A 21,145-nucleotide genomic window follows, 5' to 3' on the forward strand; every position below is an offset into this window, starting at 1 on the left:
ACTAAATTCCAACAAACCTTTAAAGAATTGAAAATTCTCAAAATTATTTAATGTGTTTCAGCTGATGATGATGCTACTGTTAACACATACAGTGCTAACTATATTCAGGCACTGTACTAAGCACTTCATATTAATTCATTTAATGCTGCAAACAACCCAATGAGATAGATGCTATTATTATCATTTTACAGATTAGGGTCACAGAAAAAGATGAAAAGCTTCCCAATTCAATTTTAAGATCTTAGGACACATGGTTACCTACCCCATCCCTCCTTGCCAAAAAACAACTACTAGTACCATAAACACTGTACACCAATCTCACCTATAGTAGTGATTAAAAGAATAACCTATAAATAATTAGTAATGCAGTATCAGGAAATATGCATACCTTATTACAACTATAAATAAAAGGAAGAAAAATATATAATGTTAATAAATGTGGAAAGGCGCTTCCAAAAATTTAGCATCCATTCCTAAGAAAAAAGTTAAATATGTAGGAAGAACTATTTAAAATATTTTCTAAATTAATAGAAAATATTCTGAACAGTAAAATACTGAACATTTTCGATTAAAATAAGAACTGGACTAGAACGCTCACTATGCCCATTACTTTTCAACATTATTTTGAAAGTTCTAGAAGGTTTAGTAAATGCAATAAACCTTTTTTTACTATAAAAATGACACATATAAACTGTAAGACTAGAAAATCTGTATAAAAATTGGAAGAGAACAGATAAACTTATCCTTTTATTAATAATAATGAGTGCATGACAAGAAAATCAGACAGCTTTCTTTAAGAAACAACAAAAATAATCTGACAGTCTGAATATAAGATTTTCTTAAAATTATAGCTTTTCCCTATAACAGTAATAAACACGTAATGGAAATGGAAAATATACTTTACACAAAATAGTGTAAAAACTATAACATACTTAATAACAAATTTAATGGGAAGGCACATGACCATATGAAGAGAACTATAAAATCTTATTGAAGGAATAAAATAAAATTTGAACAAATACAAGACATACTATATCTTGGATGGGAATACTAATATCATAAAAATGACAGCTCTCCCAAAATATAAAATGTCGATGAATATAAAAATTCCCATTAGAATTCCAATAAAGCTATTTTTTTCTCAGAATAGGATAAAATAACCTTAAAGTTCATATGAAAGAATAAAGTTCTGCGAACAGCCAAAAATAGTATGTAAAAGAACAACAGCAAGAGGGGGGCTTGCCTTACTTGATATTAGAACATACAAAAAAACACTGTCATTAAGTCAACCTGAAATTGGCAAAGAAATAGACAAAACGATCAGAACAAAAAAGAGAATCCAGAAATGGATCTCAGTATATATGAGCTTTTAACATATGACAAAGGTAGTATTTAAATTCAGTGGGAAAAGGAAGGTACTAGCACAACTGGATATTCATCTGTGAAAAAAAATTAATCTCTACCTCACAATATATGGAATATCTACACAATATATTTAAGAATAACTCTAAATGTATTAAAGATTTAATTTTAAAAGTAAAATAATATAAATCTCAAAAGGAAACTTAGAAAATATATGTACAACCAACGTATAGGAGAGATCTCTTAAGCCGAGACAGAGCGCCTAGAAGATATAAAAGAAAACAGAGAGTTATACAATATAACAAATATAAACTTTTTGTATAAGGTATACTAAAAGTCAAGATGTAATTGACAGATTTGGAAAAAATACCAAGGACTCAAAAATTTATGAAAAAATGCAAGAAACAACAAAAATACAGATAAAGTATATGAATAGGCAAATTCACAGAAGAATACACTAAATGGTTAATAAACTCAAAAAAAGATGTTCACTTTCACTTGCAGCTCAAACTAAGCTCTTGTATTGAGGCTAATGAAAAGTAAAGTAACACTGAAGTGTCATAGTCATCAGATTAACAAAAATCACACAGAAAAAGATGATGCCCATTGCCAGCAGGGATTCAGGGTAAGAAGTAATGCCACATGCTATTTGAGTGCTTTGGGAAAACAACTGATATCTCTTAAAATTAAAATTATATATACCCTTTGACTCATAAATCCCATTCCTGAAAATTTAATCCACAGAAATAAAAACATCATAAATATAAGGATATACACATATATAAATATTTACTGCAGTATTGTGCATAGTGGCAAAAGAAACAAAAAACCAAAGCCAGAGTAAATAGGGTAATGGTTGAAAAATATGGTACACCCCCACCATGGACTATTATGGAACCACTAAAAGAGTGGATTGAAAAGACTTGTACATTAAACATTAAACAACATGGGCCGGCCCGGTGGCTTAGTGGTTAAGTGCGCGCACTCCACTACTGGCGGCCCAGGCTCGGATCCCGACCGCGCACTGACGCACCACTTCTCTGGCCATGCTGAGGCCGCGTCCCACATACAGCAACTAGAAGGATATGCAACTATGACATACAACTATCTACTGGGGCTTTGGGAAAAAAAGGAGGAGGATTGGCAATAGATATTTGCTCAGAGCCAGTCTTCTTCAGCAAAAAGAGGAGGATTAGCACAGATGTTAGCTCAGGGTTGATCTTCCCCACAAAAACAAAACCAAAACCAAAAAAACAACATTAAACAACAAAAACAAGATGTAGAGTCATATATATACTATCCACTCCAATTTTGTAAAACAGCAATTAAAACTCAATGTACACATATATATATTAATATATGTATATAGTGATATCCATGACATACACATAGAGACCATGGGAAAAAATAGACAGATACACATCAGATATTTAACATGGGTGAGTGGGTGACTAGGGGTCATGTGGACATGTGTTTTGTGTTTGGGTAGAATCTTAGTTCAGGCTGCTATTAACAAAACACCATAGACTGGGTGTCTTATAAACAACAGAAATTTGTTTCTCACAGTTCTGGAGGCTGGCAAGTCTGAGATCAACGCACCAGCATGGCTGGGGTCTGCTGAGAGCCTGTATTCTGGTTCACAGACAGTCATCTTTTCACTATAACCTCACATGGTGGAAAGACGAGGATCTCCCTGGGGCCTCTTTTATAAGGGAACTAATCCCATTCATGAGGGCAGAGCCCTAAATCATCTCCCAAAGGCCTCACCTCCAAACACCATCACATTGGGGATTAGGTTTCAACATATGAATCTGGAGGGGACACAAACATTCAGTCTATAGCTGGTGGTTTTTTGGCAGAGTAGTGGGGGAGAAGGGTTTAAGGAAGAAGACAAGCCTAAAAGTAAAAAGAAGGAAAAAAACTTCACCTAAAATTGCTCCAGTATTTTGTTAAAATTCTGTTTTTGTAAATATATGTGCATCTTTATGTGTATATATATATGTGTGTGTGTGTATGTATAGAGAAAGAGAGATGAATAAGAATAAACTGTGCTATTACACATAAATACCAATTTTAACCAAAACTTACATTAAATACCAAAACTTTTTCATTACAAATTTTGATTGAAAACCTTTCTAAAATTTATCACACGATCCTACTTTATTACATAGGCTCTAATAATCACAACAATATATTTTACTGATGATTTGGCATCAAAATGGCATAAAGGAAAAAAGTACATGCACTGGAGCCTGGCAGACTTTTATTCAAACCTGCTTTACCACTTCTCTTATGGTGCTTGGCAGGTCTGTTCCCCTTTCTAAGCCTCAGTTTCCTCATCTGTTAAATGGAAATAGCATTAGTGGAAAGTAACATAGTGCACTCAACAATTCTCATTATTAACTTCAGTTATGAACTGTAATATGGAGCTGTGCTTGGGTAAATGACTGCTCATACACAGAAGACATAAGCTAGCTATGTGTTTTTACTTAGTTTGTCCCTTTTTACAGCTGCACTATTTCTCTTCTGCCCTCCTTTTACATGGAGTAGTGAGAAAGAGCTGTTTATGAATCCAAACATAGTGACCATACAGGCAGGATGGTAGCTAATATGACATCACTCAGCTATATTCCAGAATCAAAGAGCAAACTATCAGCTTTCACTTCTCCTTGCTGTCAGTGTGTCTACCTTAACACTAATCCTCTCAATTCCCCTTCTAATTTATTAAAAATGAGCACAAAGACAATGGGTAAGAGCCCAGTCTCTACAATGAAGAGAAAAGTATATGAGTTTTAGTACATAAATATTATGACATCTTTTGCTTACAGCTGGGTTCTTAGCTATATACTGTACACTCGCAATTACTACCTAGGGAGAGATCATTAGGTGGGGAGAGGGGAAAAAAACTCCCTGCAACCCAAAAGTTGGTGAGCACATCCAAAAGTTAAAAGATTATAGATAGTTACACCCTTATATATCTCATCCCATCTGTTTTCTAAATATTACCCTAAGAATAATTTATTTGATGTAAGCATTTCCCTTTCAAAACTGAAATGTTACAGAAGAAAGTATTTTCTATGAAAGTTGGGGGAGAGGGGGAAATTTGCCTTCAGGAAACCAAAGAAAAATCTTCCAGAAAAATCTACATAAGGCGGAAGATTAAAAGGCACAAAATCCTGAAATCTCACCAGATGTTACATGGAAGGCAGTGACAGAAAGAAAAGAGGCGGGTGAACGTTCACAGATCTGATTGCATTTTCAACACTTTTCAGATAATGGCCTAGGAATTTTTTATAACTCTCATTTTACCAGATTGCAAACCAATAACAGGAACAACAAAATCCTAGTCTTTTGTGGGGCTGGCCCGGCGGCATAGTGGTTAACTTCGCACACTCCACTTTGGTGGCCCAGGGTTCGCAGGTTCGGATCCCAGGCATGGACGCTTAACAAGCCATGCTGTGGCAGGCGTCCCACATATAAAAATAGAGGAAGATGGGCACAGATGTTAGCCCAGGGCCATCTTTCTCAGCATAAAGAGGAGGATTGGCAACGGATGTTAGCTCAGGGCTAATGTTCCTCACCAATAAAAAAAAAAAAAAAACTCTAATCTTTTGTAACCTGAAGAATAGTTCAATTTGATCAATCAAAACAGCATTTATTATCTGATTAACATATACGATATGCATTGTGATAAGGCTAATACAAAGATCAATGAAAATATAATTCTTGCCTAAAGGAGCTCTCAGTTTGGAGGTGCTGAGGGGAGAGAGAATCAGACAATGAAGAACTAATTATAACACAGTAAGTGCTCAATAAATGCTAGCTATTAATTGCACAGGCAGTGGTAGGAGGACTTGAAATAAAAACATGAGTCTCTATAGAGCATTTAGAACAATGGCCTTTGAACACCACACATTAAGAAGTGTGGACTTCATTCTGTATGTGATGGCTCAAAGATTTCTAAGCCAAATAAGTGACAAAACAAAAGGTCACCCTGGTAGCAACATGGCAGATGAATGTTACTAAAGCAATGTAAAAGATTATAAAGCAGTAAAATATACTGGTTAAGAACAGGACCTAGATTGTCTGGGTTTGAATACAGGCTAACATGAACTAGTTGTGTGACCATGGATAAGCTACTTGACTGTGCCTAATTTCCCTATCTGTACACAGGAACAGGGATAGTTCTTACCACATAGGGTTGTTGTGAGAATTAAAAGAGTTAATGAATGTAAAGCACTTAGAATAGTTCCTGGCACAAAGTAAGTGCTCAATAAATAATAGCTATTAATTGCATGAAGGAAAAATTGAAAGTAGGGAGACTAGTTAGGAGGTCAAGAAATAGTCCAGGAGAAAAGAGAGGTATGCTCACTTGGATGCCTGAGATGATGATAACACTATTAGACAAACTAGGGAAAAGAAAAGGAAGAGGAAGATTAAGCCAATGAGTGCAACTCTGGACATGTTAGGGTTGAGGTTCCTACAGAACATGAAAGTATAACTGTCTAATGGTCATTGAAAAATACAGATCAGAAATCCAAAAGAGAGGTATAAACTAGAGATGTAGATTTGAGAGTTATTTACATGTGGATATGTTTGTCAAAACTGTGGTAATAGAAGAGAGTACTCAGAAAGAGTAACGCAGGGCCGGCCCCATGGCTTAACGGTTAAGTGCGCGCGCTCCGCTACTGGCAGCCCGGGTTCGGATCCCGGGCGCGCACCGACACACCGCTTCTCCGGCCATGCTGAGGCTGCGTCCCACATACAGCAACTAGAAGGATGTGCAACTATGACATACAACTATCTACTGGGGCTTTGGGGGAAAAAAAAGGAGGAGGATTGGCGATAGACGTTAGCTCAGAGTCGGTCTTCTGCAGCAAAAAGAGGAGGATTAGCATGGATGTTAGCTCAAGGCTGATCTTCCTCACAAAACAAAAAAAAAAAAGAGTAACGCAGAAGAGTCCTAGGATCCACAGTACCTAGGGCTTTAGGATCACAACAGGATCCACAGGAAGTCCAACATATAACCAAGAATTGTTAATAAGATAGAAATAGAGGAGAAAATATAGCCATTGGAATAATCCCTTCCTTCAAGAAGTTTTCAACATCATCAGAGAGAAAAGGCATACACATGTTAAACAATTTTTATCATGATTGTTTAGGATTAATAACAGTAACTCTAAAAGCAGAGGTGGTAGACATGAGAATGGCAAGAAGAGAAAGAGAAATTAATGCTAAAAATTGGAAAAGCTAATGGTAACATAAAAAAGGAACACTAGCATAATAATAATCAAAACAGCATGATAATGGTACAAAAACAGACACACAGATCAATGGAACAGAACTGAAAGCCCAGAAATAAAGCCACACATCTACTGACAGCTAATCTTCGACAAAGGAGCCAAGAACATACAACAGAGAAAGGAAATTCTCTTCAATAAATGGTGTTAGGAAAACTGGACAGCCACATGCAAAAGAATGAAGGTAGACCATTATCTTTCACCATACACAAAAATTAACTCAAAATGGATTAAAGACTTAAAGGTAAGACATGAAACCATAAAACTCTCTAGAAGAAAATACAGGCAGTACACAGTCTTAGAAGGATCTTTTCGAACGCCGTATCTACTCAGGCAAAGGAAACAAAAGAAACAAAAACAAACAAATGGGACTTCACCCGACTAAAAAGCTTCTGCAAGGCGAAAGAAACTATGAACAAAACGAAAAGACAACCCACCAACTGGGAGAAAATATTTGCAAATCATATATCTGACAAGGGGTTGAGCTCCAAAATATATAAAGAACTCATACAACTGAACAACAAAAAAACAACAACCTGATCAAAAAATGGGCAGAGGATATGAACATTTTTCCAAAGAAGATATACGGATGGCCAACAGACACGTGAAAAGACGTTCAACATCACTAATCATCAGGGAAATGCAAATCCAAACTACAATGAGATATCATCTTACACCTATGAGAATGGCTATAATTACCATGACAAAAGACAACAAATGTTGGAGAGGATGTGTAGAAAGAGGAACCCTCATACACTGTTGGTGGGAATGCAAACTGGTGCAGCCACTATGGAAAACAGTATGGAGATTTCTCAAAAAACTAAAAATGGAAATATCTTATGACCCAGCTATACCATTACTGGGTATATCCAAAGAACCTGAAATCAACAATACAAAGAGACTTATGCATCCCTACGTTCACTGCAGCATTATTCACAACAGCCAAGACGTGGAAACAACCCAAGTGCCCATTGACTGATGACTGGATAAAGAAGATGTGGGATATACATATATATATATATGTATATATATATACATACATACATATATACATATGTATGTATGTATGTATAATGGAATACTACTCAGCCATAAAACAGACAAAATCATCCCATTCGCAACAATATGGATGGAACTTGAGGGTATTATGTTGAGATAAGCCAGACAGAGAAAGACAAACACTGTATGATTTCACTCATATGTGGAAAATAAATACATGGACAAAGAGAACAAATTAGTGATTATCAGAGGGGTAGGGGGTTGGGGGTGGGCATAAGGGGTAAAGGGGCACACATAAATGGTGACTGACAAATAATAAGGTACAACTGAAATTTCACCATGTTATAAACTATTACGACACCAATAAAAAAAAAAGGAACACTAGCATAGAGGAGAAACCTAACTCGAAGATGGTGCAAGTAAAGGGGAAAATGAAAACTATTATTTACTACATGTTTACTATATGCCAGTAACTGTCCTAGGATCTTTCAAGTATTTTACCTTATTTAATTCTCCTAATATTCTCATGAGACAAATAGTATCTCCCCATTTTACAAGAGTAGCTTGAGACCTACTAAAGTTAAGTAACTTGCTCCAAGTCTTGCATCCAGTTACATTTTAGGACTGGAACCTAGATGGAAGGCCCATAATTTCTCCACCATACTTCCACTTGCTAAACTGGCAAAAGTAGGACATGTCAAACGGGGAAGAAAAAAAACAACAATAAAAACTATACTAGAAGAAAACCAGAATTCTTCTCACGTCTCTCACTATGTTACCGCCCAGTGTGGGGCCTTCTGCTCGCTGCAAGACATGCCAAAAGTCAAGGGGCAAGGTGGTAGGAGAAAAAGGACTTTTTTATTACAGCTTGCTAGCAAGAGGGAAGATGGCCGACTCATGACCAAAAGAACCATCTTAAGGGGGCATGAAATCTTACAGCAGTTATATAGGCCATTGTGTTATTGGAGGGGGTTAGGAATGTTGACCTTCTGGTGTTACAGACTGGGAATGCCACACCAGATCTTTCAGTTTTCACTGATGATGGCTATCCGCACAGACTCACTGTTCAGGGGTCATCGCATTCCCAAGGAACTCAAAAAAAACGAAGTTATCATCTTATCACAGCTGGGAGGTACATGCACAAGCAGGGGTCGTAAACTCTACAGAGCAGTTAGATCTCCTGGAGTGTGCATATCCAGCTGGGTTAGTTTGTCAGAGGTCATTCAAAGTTACAATAGAGTTTTTCTTTTCTACAATATGGCTTCCCTTATGGCAACCTCGTCTTGAGCCGGTATCAACTACAGTACAGCTATGTTTCCGAGGAAGTATGAAAGGAAAAAAAACGAGTTTTTAAACACCAAAAGTAATCTTTCCCTCTCAGAGAACAGGCAGGATTACATACGTCTCCTTGCTTCCAGTCTCCTCCCTCACGTCTATTCTACTTTGTCACCAAGGTTAGAATTCTGAATGGCACACCTGACCACGTCACTCCTCCTCTCTTTATAATCTTTCAATAACTCCCTATCACCATCAGGATAAAAAGAAAATCAACAGAACCAAATGGAGAAAGCTATCTAATAAGTCCAGAAATTCCTTAACCTAGAAGGAATAATAGAAAAAAAAGTTAACTTCTAAAAATAAACACTCACTTCTAATTTATAACCGTACTTTTCTTACTTCAAAACTTTAAAAAAAAATAAATGAAATTCCAAATGCCAAAGCAACATTGACACCTTGTGGTGAACATCCTAAATTAAAGTATCAACTGTAACAAGGAGTAAAGTGGCTCCTAATTAAATGTCTGCTTACATGCGTGGGAGATCAAAATTGGCCACCCTGAAATATGTCTCTTTACCTTGATTATTTTCTCTGATGGACATCTGACCTCCCCCAAACTGCCTAAAGAATTTAACATACACAGTCTGTTCCAGGAAGGAGCCACTACCATATGATGGTGGTAATATAATGTAAAAATAGATGTTACAATAGGAAAGGCACCAAGCCCATCTTATCAAAAATTCTGTCTCTCCCCGGCCACATTCTCTAGGTGGCCCTGAAAAGAGTTGCCAGATAAACATTTACATTTATAAGAGAAATCTCCATTTGTAAAGGTATCTCCCTCTCTGTACTGGGAAGAGGGAGGGATGACCTCATCTCTAAAAACTTATCAATGTGGAAGGAGAGGCCTTAAATCTGCAATAATAACCTTACTCTTGTTTACTGTGCTTTTCTGATAATCTCCTATAACTGACTCCCCCCACCCCCAACACCTTCCTTTGTCTTTAACTGAAGATAGCATTTAAGATGAGAACCTCCGCCATTTTGTTGAGAAACTCAGTTTCCCTGGTTTCTCCCATGTATACATGTTATTAAACTTGGTACTATTTTCTCCTGCTAACCTGTCTTTTAACTACTTGGCCAGCCATAAGAACCTTAAGGGAAATGGCAGAGGGGGATTCTCCCTCTTCCCCAACACATGAAAACTAACCTCAAATCCAGGGATTTCCAAGGGTTAAGAAGCAAAAATTCAATCACCATAACACACACTGAATGTAAATTTGGAAAGAGCTGCTATTACTTTGGCAACATTGAAATTAGCCTAAATTCTTAACTATTGGGTGAAATAATCTGAATAAAACCTCAGGTCATTGTTTTCCTACAACACATCCATCTGAAGAAGCTTTAATGCCCTGGTCTTAGGTGCTCCAAAAGCCTTGCCTTTTTCCTATTTTTCCATGACATTCACACATAAAACGTGGAAGAAACATATGCACACTAGCGGCACAACAACACTCTGAAAGTTATTAACTAGCGTACATTCCAAAAACAGAATCAGGAGACCTGGGTTCTAATCCTGACTCCAAATAGCACTGAGAATTTTGTGGAGTTAGGTGATATTAAAGAATTCAGACTCTGTGTGTTTTCACATAAAATTAAGATCAAGAAGTAACAATGTCATAAACCAAGAAAGCATCAGGGAAAAGAAAAGGTTTATTTTTAAAAAGGACTCCATCTAGGAACAATGTTGCCTGAGTTAAAGAGGGGAAACTACAAACAGAATCCATCAGCACAAAATTAAGTTTCCCAGCAAGCACTTTATATACATCACGGCAAAAACTGTGGGAAAAGAAGAGCTTTTGATTGAACAGATAGATGATGGTTACCCTTTACTAACGTCTGAGAGAATTATCAGGAAAAAGTTCCATTTTACTCATTAACTTTGACAAGTACCATTTCAAGTTTCCAGCTCCAGAATAACTCTCTGGGTTCAGGTAATTTGATTGATAAACAGACACTTAATCTGGTTCAGAAAAAGTATATCTGTGTTACCAGCTACAAATGATTTACACAATGGTGATGAGAAGGCCACTGTTAATAAAGCAATTCAAATGGCTGACACACTTGAGGAACCTGGACGGCACTCCAGAATGAAACCCCCAAGGGCCATATCATTGCAAGATCAATGTTAAATAGTTGAGCACTTCCAAATTAACCTCACGCTTTTCAGAAAATTTTCTCCGTCATTATGCTATGTGCATCTTATAACCACCAGTCTAGGAAAGGAAGAGAGACTGTGAAAAGGATCTGCAAAACTTGTCAGAAAACCTCCATACCAAGCTCCAGTCTGGCTCTTACTTGCTGTGTGCCCCCTCAGATAAATAAATCATTTAATGCCTCTTGGCCTCAGCTTCTACACTGAAAACAAAGGCTGATCCCTGATGTGTGAACACAAAAAGCTTCTAAGTGATTAAGATAACAGATGTGAAAATGCTTGTAAATTACACAAATTTGTAACATCACTGCTTCCACCTTTTGGAAGAATCAGAGAGGTTAGAGGAATTAGGATAAACCAAGGATAATTAAAGTCAAGGTCAGGTTAATCAAAGCATTCTCTATTATACCAAGTTGCTTCCCTACAGTCTTCTTCTCTTTGAATCTCTATTCTCTTAGCGTCTATGATGCTACCTTTCCCAAATCCTCCTCTTCTCATTGACTTTGTATTCCTTTTTCTTTTAATTCTACTAGTTTCTCTAATAAGACCACACAATCTCATACTTGGAAAATATCTTTAAAATAATAGTATCTATACTCTCATTTTACAGATCAAGAAATATTAATGGCTTACTCACACTTCCAACTATTTCTGTTCATTCCTCTTTTCAATAATTAAAACTCAATGCAGTGCCAAACTGAATAGGTTCAAAAATTTGAGTTACATATTTTGACACCTCCTGCTTTCTATCTCTACCATCCGATTACTAAATCCTGTCCATTTTGTTACGTATCCTAAGAAGTCAAGGCAAAAGCACTTCACTCAGATAAGAATCAAAAGTCATCAAATGTGTGTGGTTACTTTACTTGAAATCATTGTCTCTTAAGAGCAATTTACAGAGTCCATGTGACCAAACTCTCTATCATCATGTATAATGAGATTCAAGATTTGAAAAGGAAAGGTCCATTTCATAATGTTTATAAAATAAACAATCATCCAATTGGACAAGAGTCCAATCATCCTTCTGGACTCTTCCTCTAGTAGATATATAGAGGATGTCTAATGGTCTGAAATTTATGATGTGTTATGTAAACATTAGGGAAATACTGCCAAAATCAAATTTCAATGAACCATCTGTCTGAGTAGGGTGAACATAGGTTGAGTGTCACTATTAACTTTATTTTAAATTGTATTTATTTTGGTAGCCTGCCTCCTGGGAAAATGTCCTTGATGATCTACACCACACTGAAAATTAAAACCAAATTTAAAAATCTTTCCAAATTACCCCAGACATTATGAAAATACAGAGCTGAGGCAGTTAAGCCTCTGAGCATGAGATTCACGCAAAGCTCCTTTGCCTTGCCAAACATGATTCTTTTAAGACGAACAGCAGGTCAAAACTCTAAGCCATGTCTGAGGCTATCGCAGGGCTTTTCTAGTAATGCTGTAGTTGTTAAGATTTTCATAAGTCTAAATTTTGTACCTCTGGTTGCTGCTCTTTATAGTGCGGAAGACCGGAAACAGCTCATGTCCCTGTTTTAAAATCGCTGGCTTCCAATCATTCTCTCTCACTGTCCAGAGAAAGGAAATGGCTTTCCAAAGGCTTTGTGAAAGAGATAAACTTAAATCACTGTAGCGACAAAATTTATGAAGCTCTCACTAAAAAATGCTAAACCTGAATAACAGCTTCTAAAGCTCCCATACATTTCCTCACACCGAAATGTCACAAACTCAAAATGAGGAAGATTCTTTAGAAAATGCAGGAGGACTCTAAGAAGTTTCTTACCGCAGTAAAGAGAAGACATCATAGGAATTGCGAACACAATTCTGATCCACCTGAAGAAGAATATTCTTCTGAGCATTTGAATAACCCTGAAAGACATTAATCAACAAATTAATCAAAGTGAAATAAAATATGTGCACAAATTAATTGTAATGTTTGTCTTTTTAAAATTGTAACTTATAAACACTTCAGTAAATTCAAATCGTTAAGAGATTCCCAAAAGTTAAGTACAACTTTCATATAGCTGAAGTTTAACCTTTTAGGCAAGTGAATTTAAAATACATTTCTTCTAATATTTTCCCACAGAAACAATGTTTCACATTACAAACTGTGATGAACTTCCCAGGGAAGCCCCAGAAGTCTTTTTAACATATTATGTGACTGAGGAAAAGTATTAACAATAACATTTCAAGTATGCATAGCCATGATATGTAATGTTTTTATGGGGGAAAAGGCATTCCAAGTTCTAATTAGGAATATCAGAAACAAACATATCCACTCAGTGGTATAAAGGTGGTGGGAGCAAGGATGGTTTCTAGAGAGAACACAGCACAATTCCATAAGAACAGAACAGATATCTGTCATTCAGGAAAGGCAAAGTAAATAGTGGTCAAGAAAAAAGGACTCTGAATCCAGATCATCTGGATTACAATTTAAGCTATTCATTTACCAGCTCTGTCATCTTGAGCAAGGCACCTAAGCTCTCTAAACTTGGTTTCTTCATCTATAATATGGAGATGATAATATTATTTATCTCACAAATTGTTGTTGGAATTAAAAGAGTTAATATTTCTAAAGTGAAGGGTATGTAATAAGCACTATACAAATATTTGCCATAACACTAGTATTAGCATTTTTTTAAAGTTGCATTGCTACAGACATTAAAAGGTTATTAGGAGAATATTATGAACAACTTTATGCTAAAATATTTGATACAACTTAGATGAATTAGACAAACTCCCTGAAAAAATACATGCCAAAATCAACAATGAAACAACAGTATTTGAATAATCCTATAACTATTTTTTAAATGAATAAGTAATTGAAAATCTCCCCACAAAAAAAGTCTAGGTCCAACTGGTTTCACTGATGAATTCTATCAAACATTTAAGAAATAACACCAATTTAACACAAACTCCTTCACAAAACAGAGGAGAAGGGAACAATTTCCAACTCATAATATCAGCATTACTAATACTAAAATTTGTCAAAGGCATCACACACACACACAATCATAGACAAATCTCCCTCACGAACATAGACACAAAAATCCTTAGCAAAATATTAGCAAATTGAACCAGCATTATAAGGAAAAAACAATAACACATCATTATCGACCAAATTTATTCTAAGAATGCAACTAGACAAATACATGAAACAATCAGACACCTATCTTGATGAGCATACAATTATAAAGATGTAACTTGTGACAATAATAACATAACAGTGGGGGAATGGAGCTATATAGAAATAAAGTATAATATTAAAACTAAGTTAGGGGCCCGCCCCAGTGGCCTAGTGGTTAAATTTGGTGTACTCCGCTTCGGCAGCCTAAGTTCGGTTCCCGGGCACAGACCCACACCACTTCCCTGTCAGTGGCCATGCTGTGGCGGTGGCTCACATATAAAAAGAGGGAGATTGGCAACAGATGTTAGCTCATAGCAAGTCTTCCTCAGCAAAAAAAAATCCTAAATTAGTATTAATTTGAACTAGATTGTTATAAATTAAGATGTTAATTGTAATCCCGAAGGCCACCACTGAGAAAATAACCAGAAGATACACAGTAAAAGAAATGAGAAAGGCGTCAAAATGTTACATGAGAAAATATCTAACACAAACGAAAGTAGTAATGGAGGAAATGCAGAACAAAAAAGATATATGAAAACAAATAGAAAAACAGCAGAAGTCTTGCAACATCTGCAATTACGTTAAGTGAAAATGGATTAAGCGCTCCCATTAAAAGTCAGAGATTGGCAGAATGGATTATTTTAAATGATCAACTATATGCTGTCTATAAGAGATGCACTTTAGAACCAGAAACATAAATAGGTTGAAAATGAAAAAATGAAAAGATATTCCATGTAAGCAATAACCAAAAGAGAGCTGGAGTGGTTATACTAATATCAAACAAACAGACTTTGACAAAAAATGCTACAAGAGACAAAGAAGAACATTATAGAATGGAAAAAGAGTCAAGAAGATATAAATGATTATAAACATATATGTACCTAAAACATAACAAAATATATGAAACAAAAACTGACAAAACTAAAGTGAGAAATAGCTGGAGACATCAACATCCCACTTTCAATAACGGATAGCATAACCATACAAAAGATAAACAAGGAAAGAGAAGACATGAACAATACTATAAATCAGCTAGATCTAACAGATGTATACAAAATGCTCCACCCAACAACAGCCATATACACATTCCATAATTCAAGTTCGCATGGAACATTCTTCAGGATAGACCATATGTTCAGCCACAAAACAAGTCTCAACAAATTTTTAAAAACTGAAGTCATACAAAGTATCTTCTCTGACTACAATGGAATGAAACTAGAAATCAATAACAGAAGGAAATTTGGAAAATTCACAGACTCTTAAACAACCAGTGGGTCAAAGAACAAATCACAAGATAAATTATTAAATACTTTGAGATGAATAAAAATGAAAATACAACATATCAAAACATATGGGATGCAATGAAAAAGTGCTTAGAGGGAAATTTACAGCTGTAAACATCTATATTAAAAAAAAAAGAAAGAGCTGAAATGAATAACCTAATATTCCACATTACGGAACTAGAATGAGAGGAATGAACTAAACTCAAAGCAAGGACGAAAGAAATAATAAAGATTAGAGCAGAGATCCATGAAACAGAGAATACAAAAATAGAGAAAAAGCAACAAAACCAAAAGTTAGTTCTTTAAAAAAGGCAACAAAATTGACAAATCTTAAGCTAGACTGACCAAGAGAAAAAGAAAGAAGTCTCAAATCACTACAACCATGAATGAAAACGGGAAGATTATCACCAATCTTGTAGAAATAAAAAGCAGTATAGAAGAACACTATAAACAATTATATGTCAACAAATTAGACAATCTAGATAAAATGAAAATTCCTAGAAACACACAAACTCCCAAAAATGACTCAAGAAGAAACAGAAAATCTGATAAGACCTACAACAAGCTGTTGAGAGTTTAGCTAAGCTACTCCACGGTATTGCTGCCTTGGATCCATTTTGTTTGGCCAAGCGGCCTGCAGGGACCTTAAACTGACACTAGACCTCTCAGGGAAGTGCATGCCCTAGATAGGTGGCTGCAGAGGCACAAGTAAATATAAGTTCCTGATATGACTTGTGATCAACAGTCTCCCCTGCTTCCCAGCACCTGTATGCCGTGCATGCTCCTTAGATAAAAACCCCCATGGAGCTTACTGAAACCCTGCTCTTTTGGTTTGAATTGACCAATCCAGCCCTAGCCCAGGAACCCCAAAGCACTCTATCAACAGACCCTAATAAAGGCACGTGCCCCAGGTCTTGCCTCTCTCTGTCTGCACTCTGTCTTGACCTTCCTATGTGGTCCCTCAAGGCATACCCTGTAATTCCTCCAGGACCTGTGAGTAATAAAGTTCTCTATTTCAATTTCTCTTTGTTGTTGAACCAGAGCTCATCATTTGGCACCTTGTGCTCCACTTAACAAATGTTAATTTAACAAAGTCATAACGCAAGAGGTTGAATGAGTAATCCAAATAATCCAAATATTACAAAATCCAAATAATAAAAGACACTAGAAGTACATTTAAGATTAGCAGGAGAGCAGAAAAAATGACTAATGACATTCCACTTAGCTTTTCTTATTTCATGCAAAAAGCTGCCAAACATTTTTTTCTATTAAAAATTCATCCACATCTGCTAACATACAACTAAAAGCCACACATTATAGCAGGGATCCTGGGTTTTAATCCACTCTGCCTGTGATGGAAGTGAGGAAAATCATTTAACTCCTTTAGGCCTCAGTTTCTTTAACTATGAGATGAGACTAGTACTAATAAAAACGATAATAAAAAATGACAGCAACACACACAAGGGTAACATTTATGAGTATTCACAGTATGCCAGGCAGCACTGTTTCCCACGTTAATACTAACATTTAAACATTAATATGTTAAGGGTTAACATATTTAATACACACACAACCCTGTGAAACAGGCACTATTATTATCCCCACTTTAAAGGTGAGAAAACTGAGACACAGAGAGGATTAAGTAGAAGAGCCATGCAGTCTGGCTGCACAGCTCATGTTCTTAATGACCATTCTATACTTGATCTTTAAGACCTTTTCCTGTTCTAAAATTCTGGGTCCATGTACATTTAAGGCAACTTAAGGACGTTATTAAACCCTTCTGCTTTAGCCACCACTTAGCAATTAACATTCTTGAAATATGCTAAGAGCCTTGTTCTGAATGACATCTAACTTCACCAGATGTGCGATCCCGACAGACCTCTGATGAAGGATTATAATGGAAAGAAATGGCTCATTTGTATCTAGTTATCTGTGTGAGATAATGCCAAGTGCCAAAGAGCCCAGAGGAGATTTACATGTCACTCAAAATTCTTCTGAAACCAGGCCTAACAATTCTTTTTCGAGGAAGGAAATAGGCACTAGTCTGAGCGAGTATCTATTAAACTGTTTAAGGAAATAGATAATTTCACATATTCAATGGCCAGGAGTAATTCCAGGCAGATGATCAAGTGTGTTTCTAGATCAGTGGTCAACAAACTTTCTCAGTCAATGGCCAGATAGCAAATATTTTAGCTTTGCAAGCCACATGTCATCTCCATAGCATATTAGCTCGCAGGCCATACAAAAACATATGCTGGACTATGGTTTGCTTACCCCTGTACTAGATCATCGGATGTCACCTTTTAAAACGTGTTACTGTATATTTTGAGAGTTTTTAGCTGCTCTAACAGTCACAAGACTGTCCTTAACTTTATTAAAACTCTATGTTATACTGCAATAATCCAGTCGACAGGATAACTGATTATGAAACAAACAGCATTACACATATATTTATTCATTTCAGTGTTTACTGAACACTTAATAAATACAGGGTGTCAGGCAATTGCTATCATCCTTATAAAAGTATACAACCCAGTATACTAAAGTATACAACCCAGTTAAGGTTCCAAGTGAAGTAATAAATGCTAAGGTGCCATAAGAAAGGTTAGAAAAAAAAGGTTCTCATACGGTAAAGATTCCATCTAGTAGAAGCAGGAACATCAGAGGCTGCAGGGGTGGCAATATTTGGGATAGATTAAGAAGTAGTGCAAAGCTGAATGGCAGTGAAGGAAAGTCCCACACAGACTGAACACCTTTAGCCAAAATATGGCAGTGGGAAAACAGTGCACTTGGAGAAAATTAAATAGTGGTCCAATTAGTTCAGCTTCAATGATGTAGAAATTACTTGGAACCCTGGAGAGGGAAACATGGGAGATATAGCTGAACAGGTCGAGAGGGCCAGAGCACAGAAAGCCTTGAATGCCATGCTAAAAAGCGAAGATAACCTCCAGGCAATAAGGACTCACGAAAGGCTTCTGACAGTGTCAGGTAACGATCAGAGCTGCACTTAGGGGAGGTAACTCTGGTAAGGACAAATAGGATGAATTGGAGGAGCAGAATGTCCAAACACCAGTTAGGAGGCTATTCTAAAAATCCACACATACTAGGTGATGAGAGCTCAAACTGTGAAGAAAAAGAAAAGAGAGAGAGAAAGAGAAAAGAAGACAAAAGCAGAGAAAGAACCAAAAGTACTACACCACTGACTGAATTTAGGCCGATGGCAAAAAGGAAACCAGGTCAGAGAGTTGGACACATCCAGCAGACTGTGAGAAGTTACTCTATACAACCTTTAAGCAAAGGAATAAAAAAGTGAAAGTATGCTTTAGAAGATTAATCAGGCAGTGGTGAATAAGACAGAGTGGATACAAAGAGACTAGAGTCCATAGGCCCGCCAGGAAACTATTGCAGTAATCCAGCCTTATGTGGGGGCCAGTCTGAGTTTGGATCATGGCAACAGAGATGGAAAAGTAGCCATGGATATTAGTTATTTTAAAGAACTACTCAAAGGAGTCTAGTGGCTGACTGAATCAAGTGGATAACAGAAATTAATCAAAACTAACTACAAGATTTGAGGCCTGGGTAAATGAAAAAATAGTTAATAAAGATGTGGAAAATTGGAAGGGAAAGCAAGCCTGGAGAGAAAAATGAAGAGTTCTATTTAAAGTACAATAATTTGCAAATGTCAAGTGTCTATGCAGAAATGGTCAGAAACTACTTAAACATAGAGAACTAGAATTTTGAGTGACAAACTATACAACTGATGACAACCAAGTAGTATACCCCAATAGAATTTTTAATGATCCGCTGCTACAGAAGCTTCATGCACTTATTCAACAAATATTTACTGAATTATTACTATATGCTAGGCACAGTACTAAGCACCAGGGATAAACTGGTGATAAAGACAGACATTGTCCCTGCCCTTACACAGCTTCCAATCTAGTAAGAAAGAGAGATGAGTAAACAGGCAATCAGAACATAACCGGACAAGGGTCAATGACAAGGAAAATGAAATGCAGGTGCTATGGGAGCATTTATAAGGGGTATCCAAATTAGACTTAGGGGGTATGTCACAAAAAAACCTTTGTATAGAAATGGGATCTAAGCTAAAACTGAGAAGGATAAATTTTAGCATAAGTGAGTGTTATAGGTGGAGTGTTTAGAAATCCAAATCAGGTCACAGCAAGACCTTATAAGCCATTAATTACTCTGAAATGATGTGAATCAAAGAGGGACAGGACTGGCATTTTAGAAAAATAAATCTGGCTACGATGTCAAGAACTAGTAAAGAAGTAGATATTTAGCAGATACCATAGTAGTGATTTACAGTAGTGATTCAAGGGGCTGGCCCAGTGGCGTAGTGGTTAAGTTCATGTGCTGTGCTTCAGCCACCCGAGGTTCGCAGGTTCAGATCCCCGGCACGGACCTACGCACTGCTTGTCAAGCCATGCTGTGACAGCATCCCATATAAAGTAGAGGAAGATGGGCACGGACGTTAGCCCAGCACCATTCTTCCTCAGCAAAAAGAGGAAGATTGGCAACAGATGTTAGCTCAGGGCTAATCTTCGTCACACACACAAAAAAAGTGACTCAAAAAAAAGGAAGGGGTTCAGAACTATCATCACTGAAGTAAGGAACACAATAGGAGGAGGTTTTTGAGATGGGGAGGGGAATTGAGCTCAGCTGGGGACTTGAAGAGTCTATGTGTCTCTAAAACATCCAAGCAATATGACACAAGTCTAGATGTATGGAAATACAGACTGGAGATGTAGACTTGGGAGGGACTGAATCACCCAGACACAATGTGTTAATAAAACAACAAAAGGCCCAAGTGGAAGCCTGAGGACAATAGCTTAAGGGCCCCACCAAAACAGTGTTCTACATGGTACTCTTAGAACTATTAAGTGAGCTTTGCAAAAAATCCTTTTTCTACTTACTTAGGTAGAATAAGAAATTGAGATGGGCAAGGAAAAAAAATAATGGTTCATTCTACTACTTGAGCACATTTTCAAATGCAATGAGTATACTTTTTTAAAACACAGTATTTATTTGTACAACTCATTCTAAAATAGCTACCTGATGAATCAATAGACAGCCTGTGTTCCTATGTGTCTATGTTCATTTGGACATTAATACACTTTTAAGTGTCAGCCAAGTTTGAGAAAAATTGTGCAAGTATCTCTGTCAAGCATTTTCAAGCCTTCACCCTCTGCCTCTCAGCTCTGATGAAGCCCAGACATTGAGCTGTTAAGGAGGGAAAGTGCGACCTCTTCTTTGACACGGAACCAGAGCTGAATATGTGTATTTCTCCAGATTTGGCCTAAGGTCTGAGACAACAGAGGATGTTTTCCTCTCCTTCAAAATAGTGAGAAGCAATGAGAAATAAGAATAGCATTAGTAAGCAAAGGTATACAGATCCTGAAACTAAAATCAATCCTTTTTTTTTGTTAATTCAAGTCAACTAAGATGAAGAGATTCTTGGTCACACTTCAGTGTTTTAAACAACCTTCAAAAAATAATCAATCATAGTCACACACTCCGAGTATGAAGTGGACTGAATGTCATCAATGCTACTCCA

General features: G+C 36.7%; 1 protein-coding gene across 1 annotated transcript in view; it reads right to left on the reverse strand.

Annotated features, from left to right (window-relative positions):
* The window catches only part of UVRAG (UV radiation resistance associated), a 286,261-nt gene that overhangs the window by 194,290 nt on the left and 70,826 nt on the right, over window positions 1–21,145 (reverse strand). The window contains exon 6 of the mRNA XM_058545581.1: window positions 12,941–13,026. Coding sequence (XP_058401564.1) covers window positions 12,941–13,026 — 86 coding nt within the window. The remainder of the gene's footprint in view (window positions 1–12,940; window positions 13,027–21,145) is intronic.

This window comes from Diceros bicornis, chromosome 7 (assembly GCF_020826845.1).
Source record: "Diceros bicornis minor isolate mBicDic1 chromosome 7, mDicBic1.mat.cur, whole genome shotgun sequence".
In the NCBI taxonomy this organism is placed as follows: domain Eukaryota; kingdom Metazoa; phylum Chordata; class Mammalia; order Perissodactyla; family Rhinocerotidae; genus Diceros; species Diceros bicornis.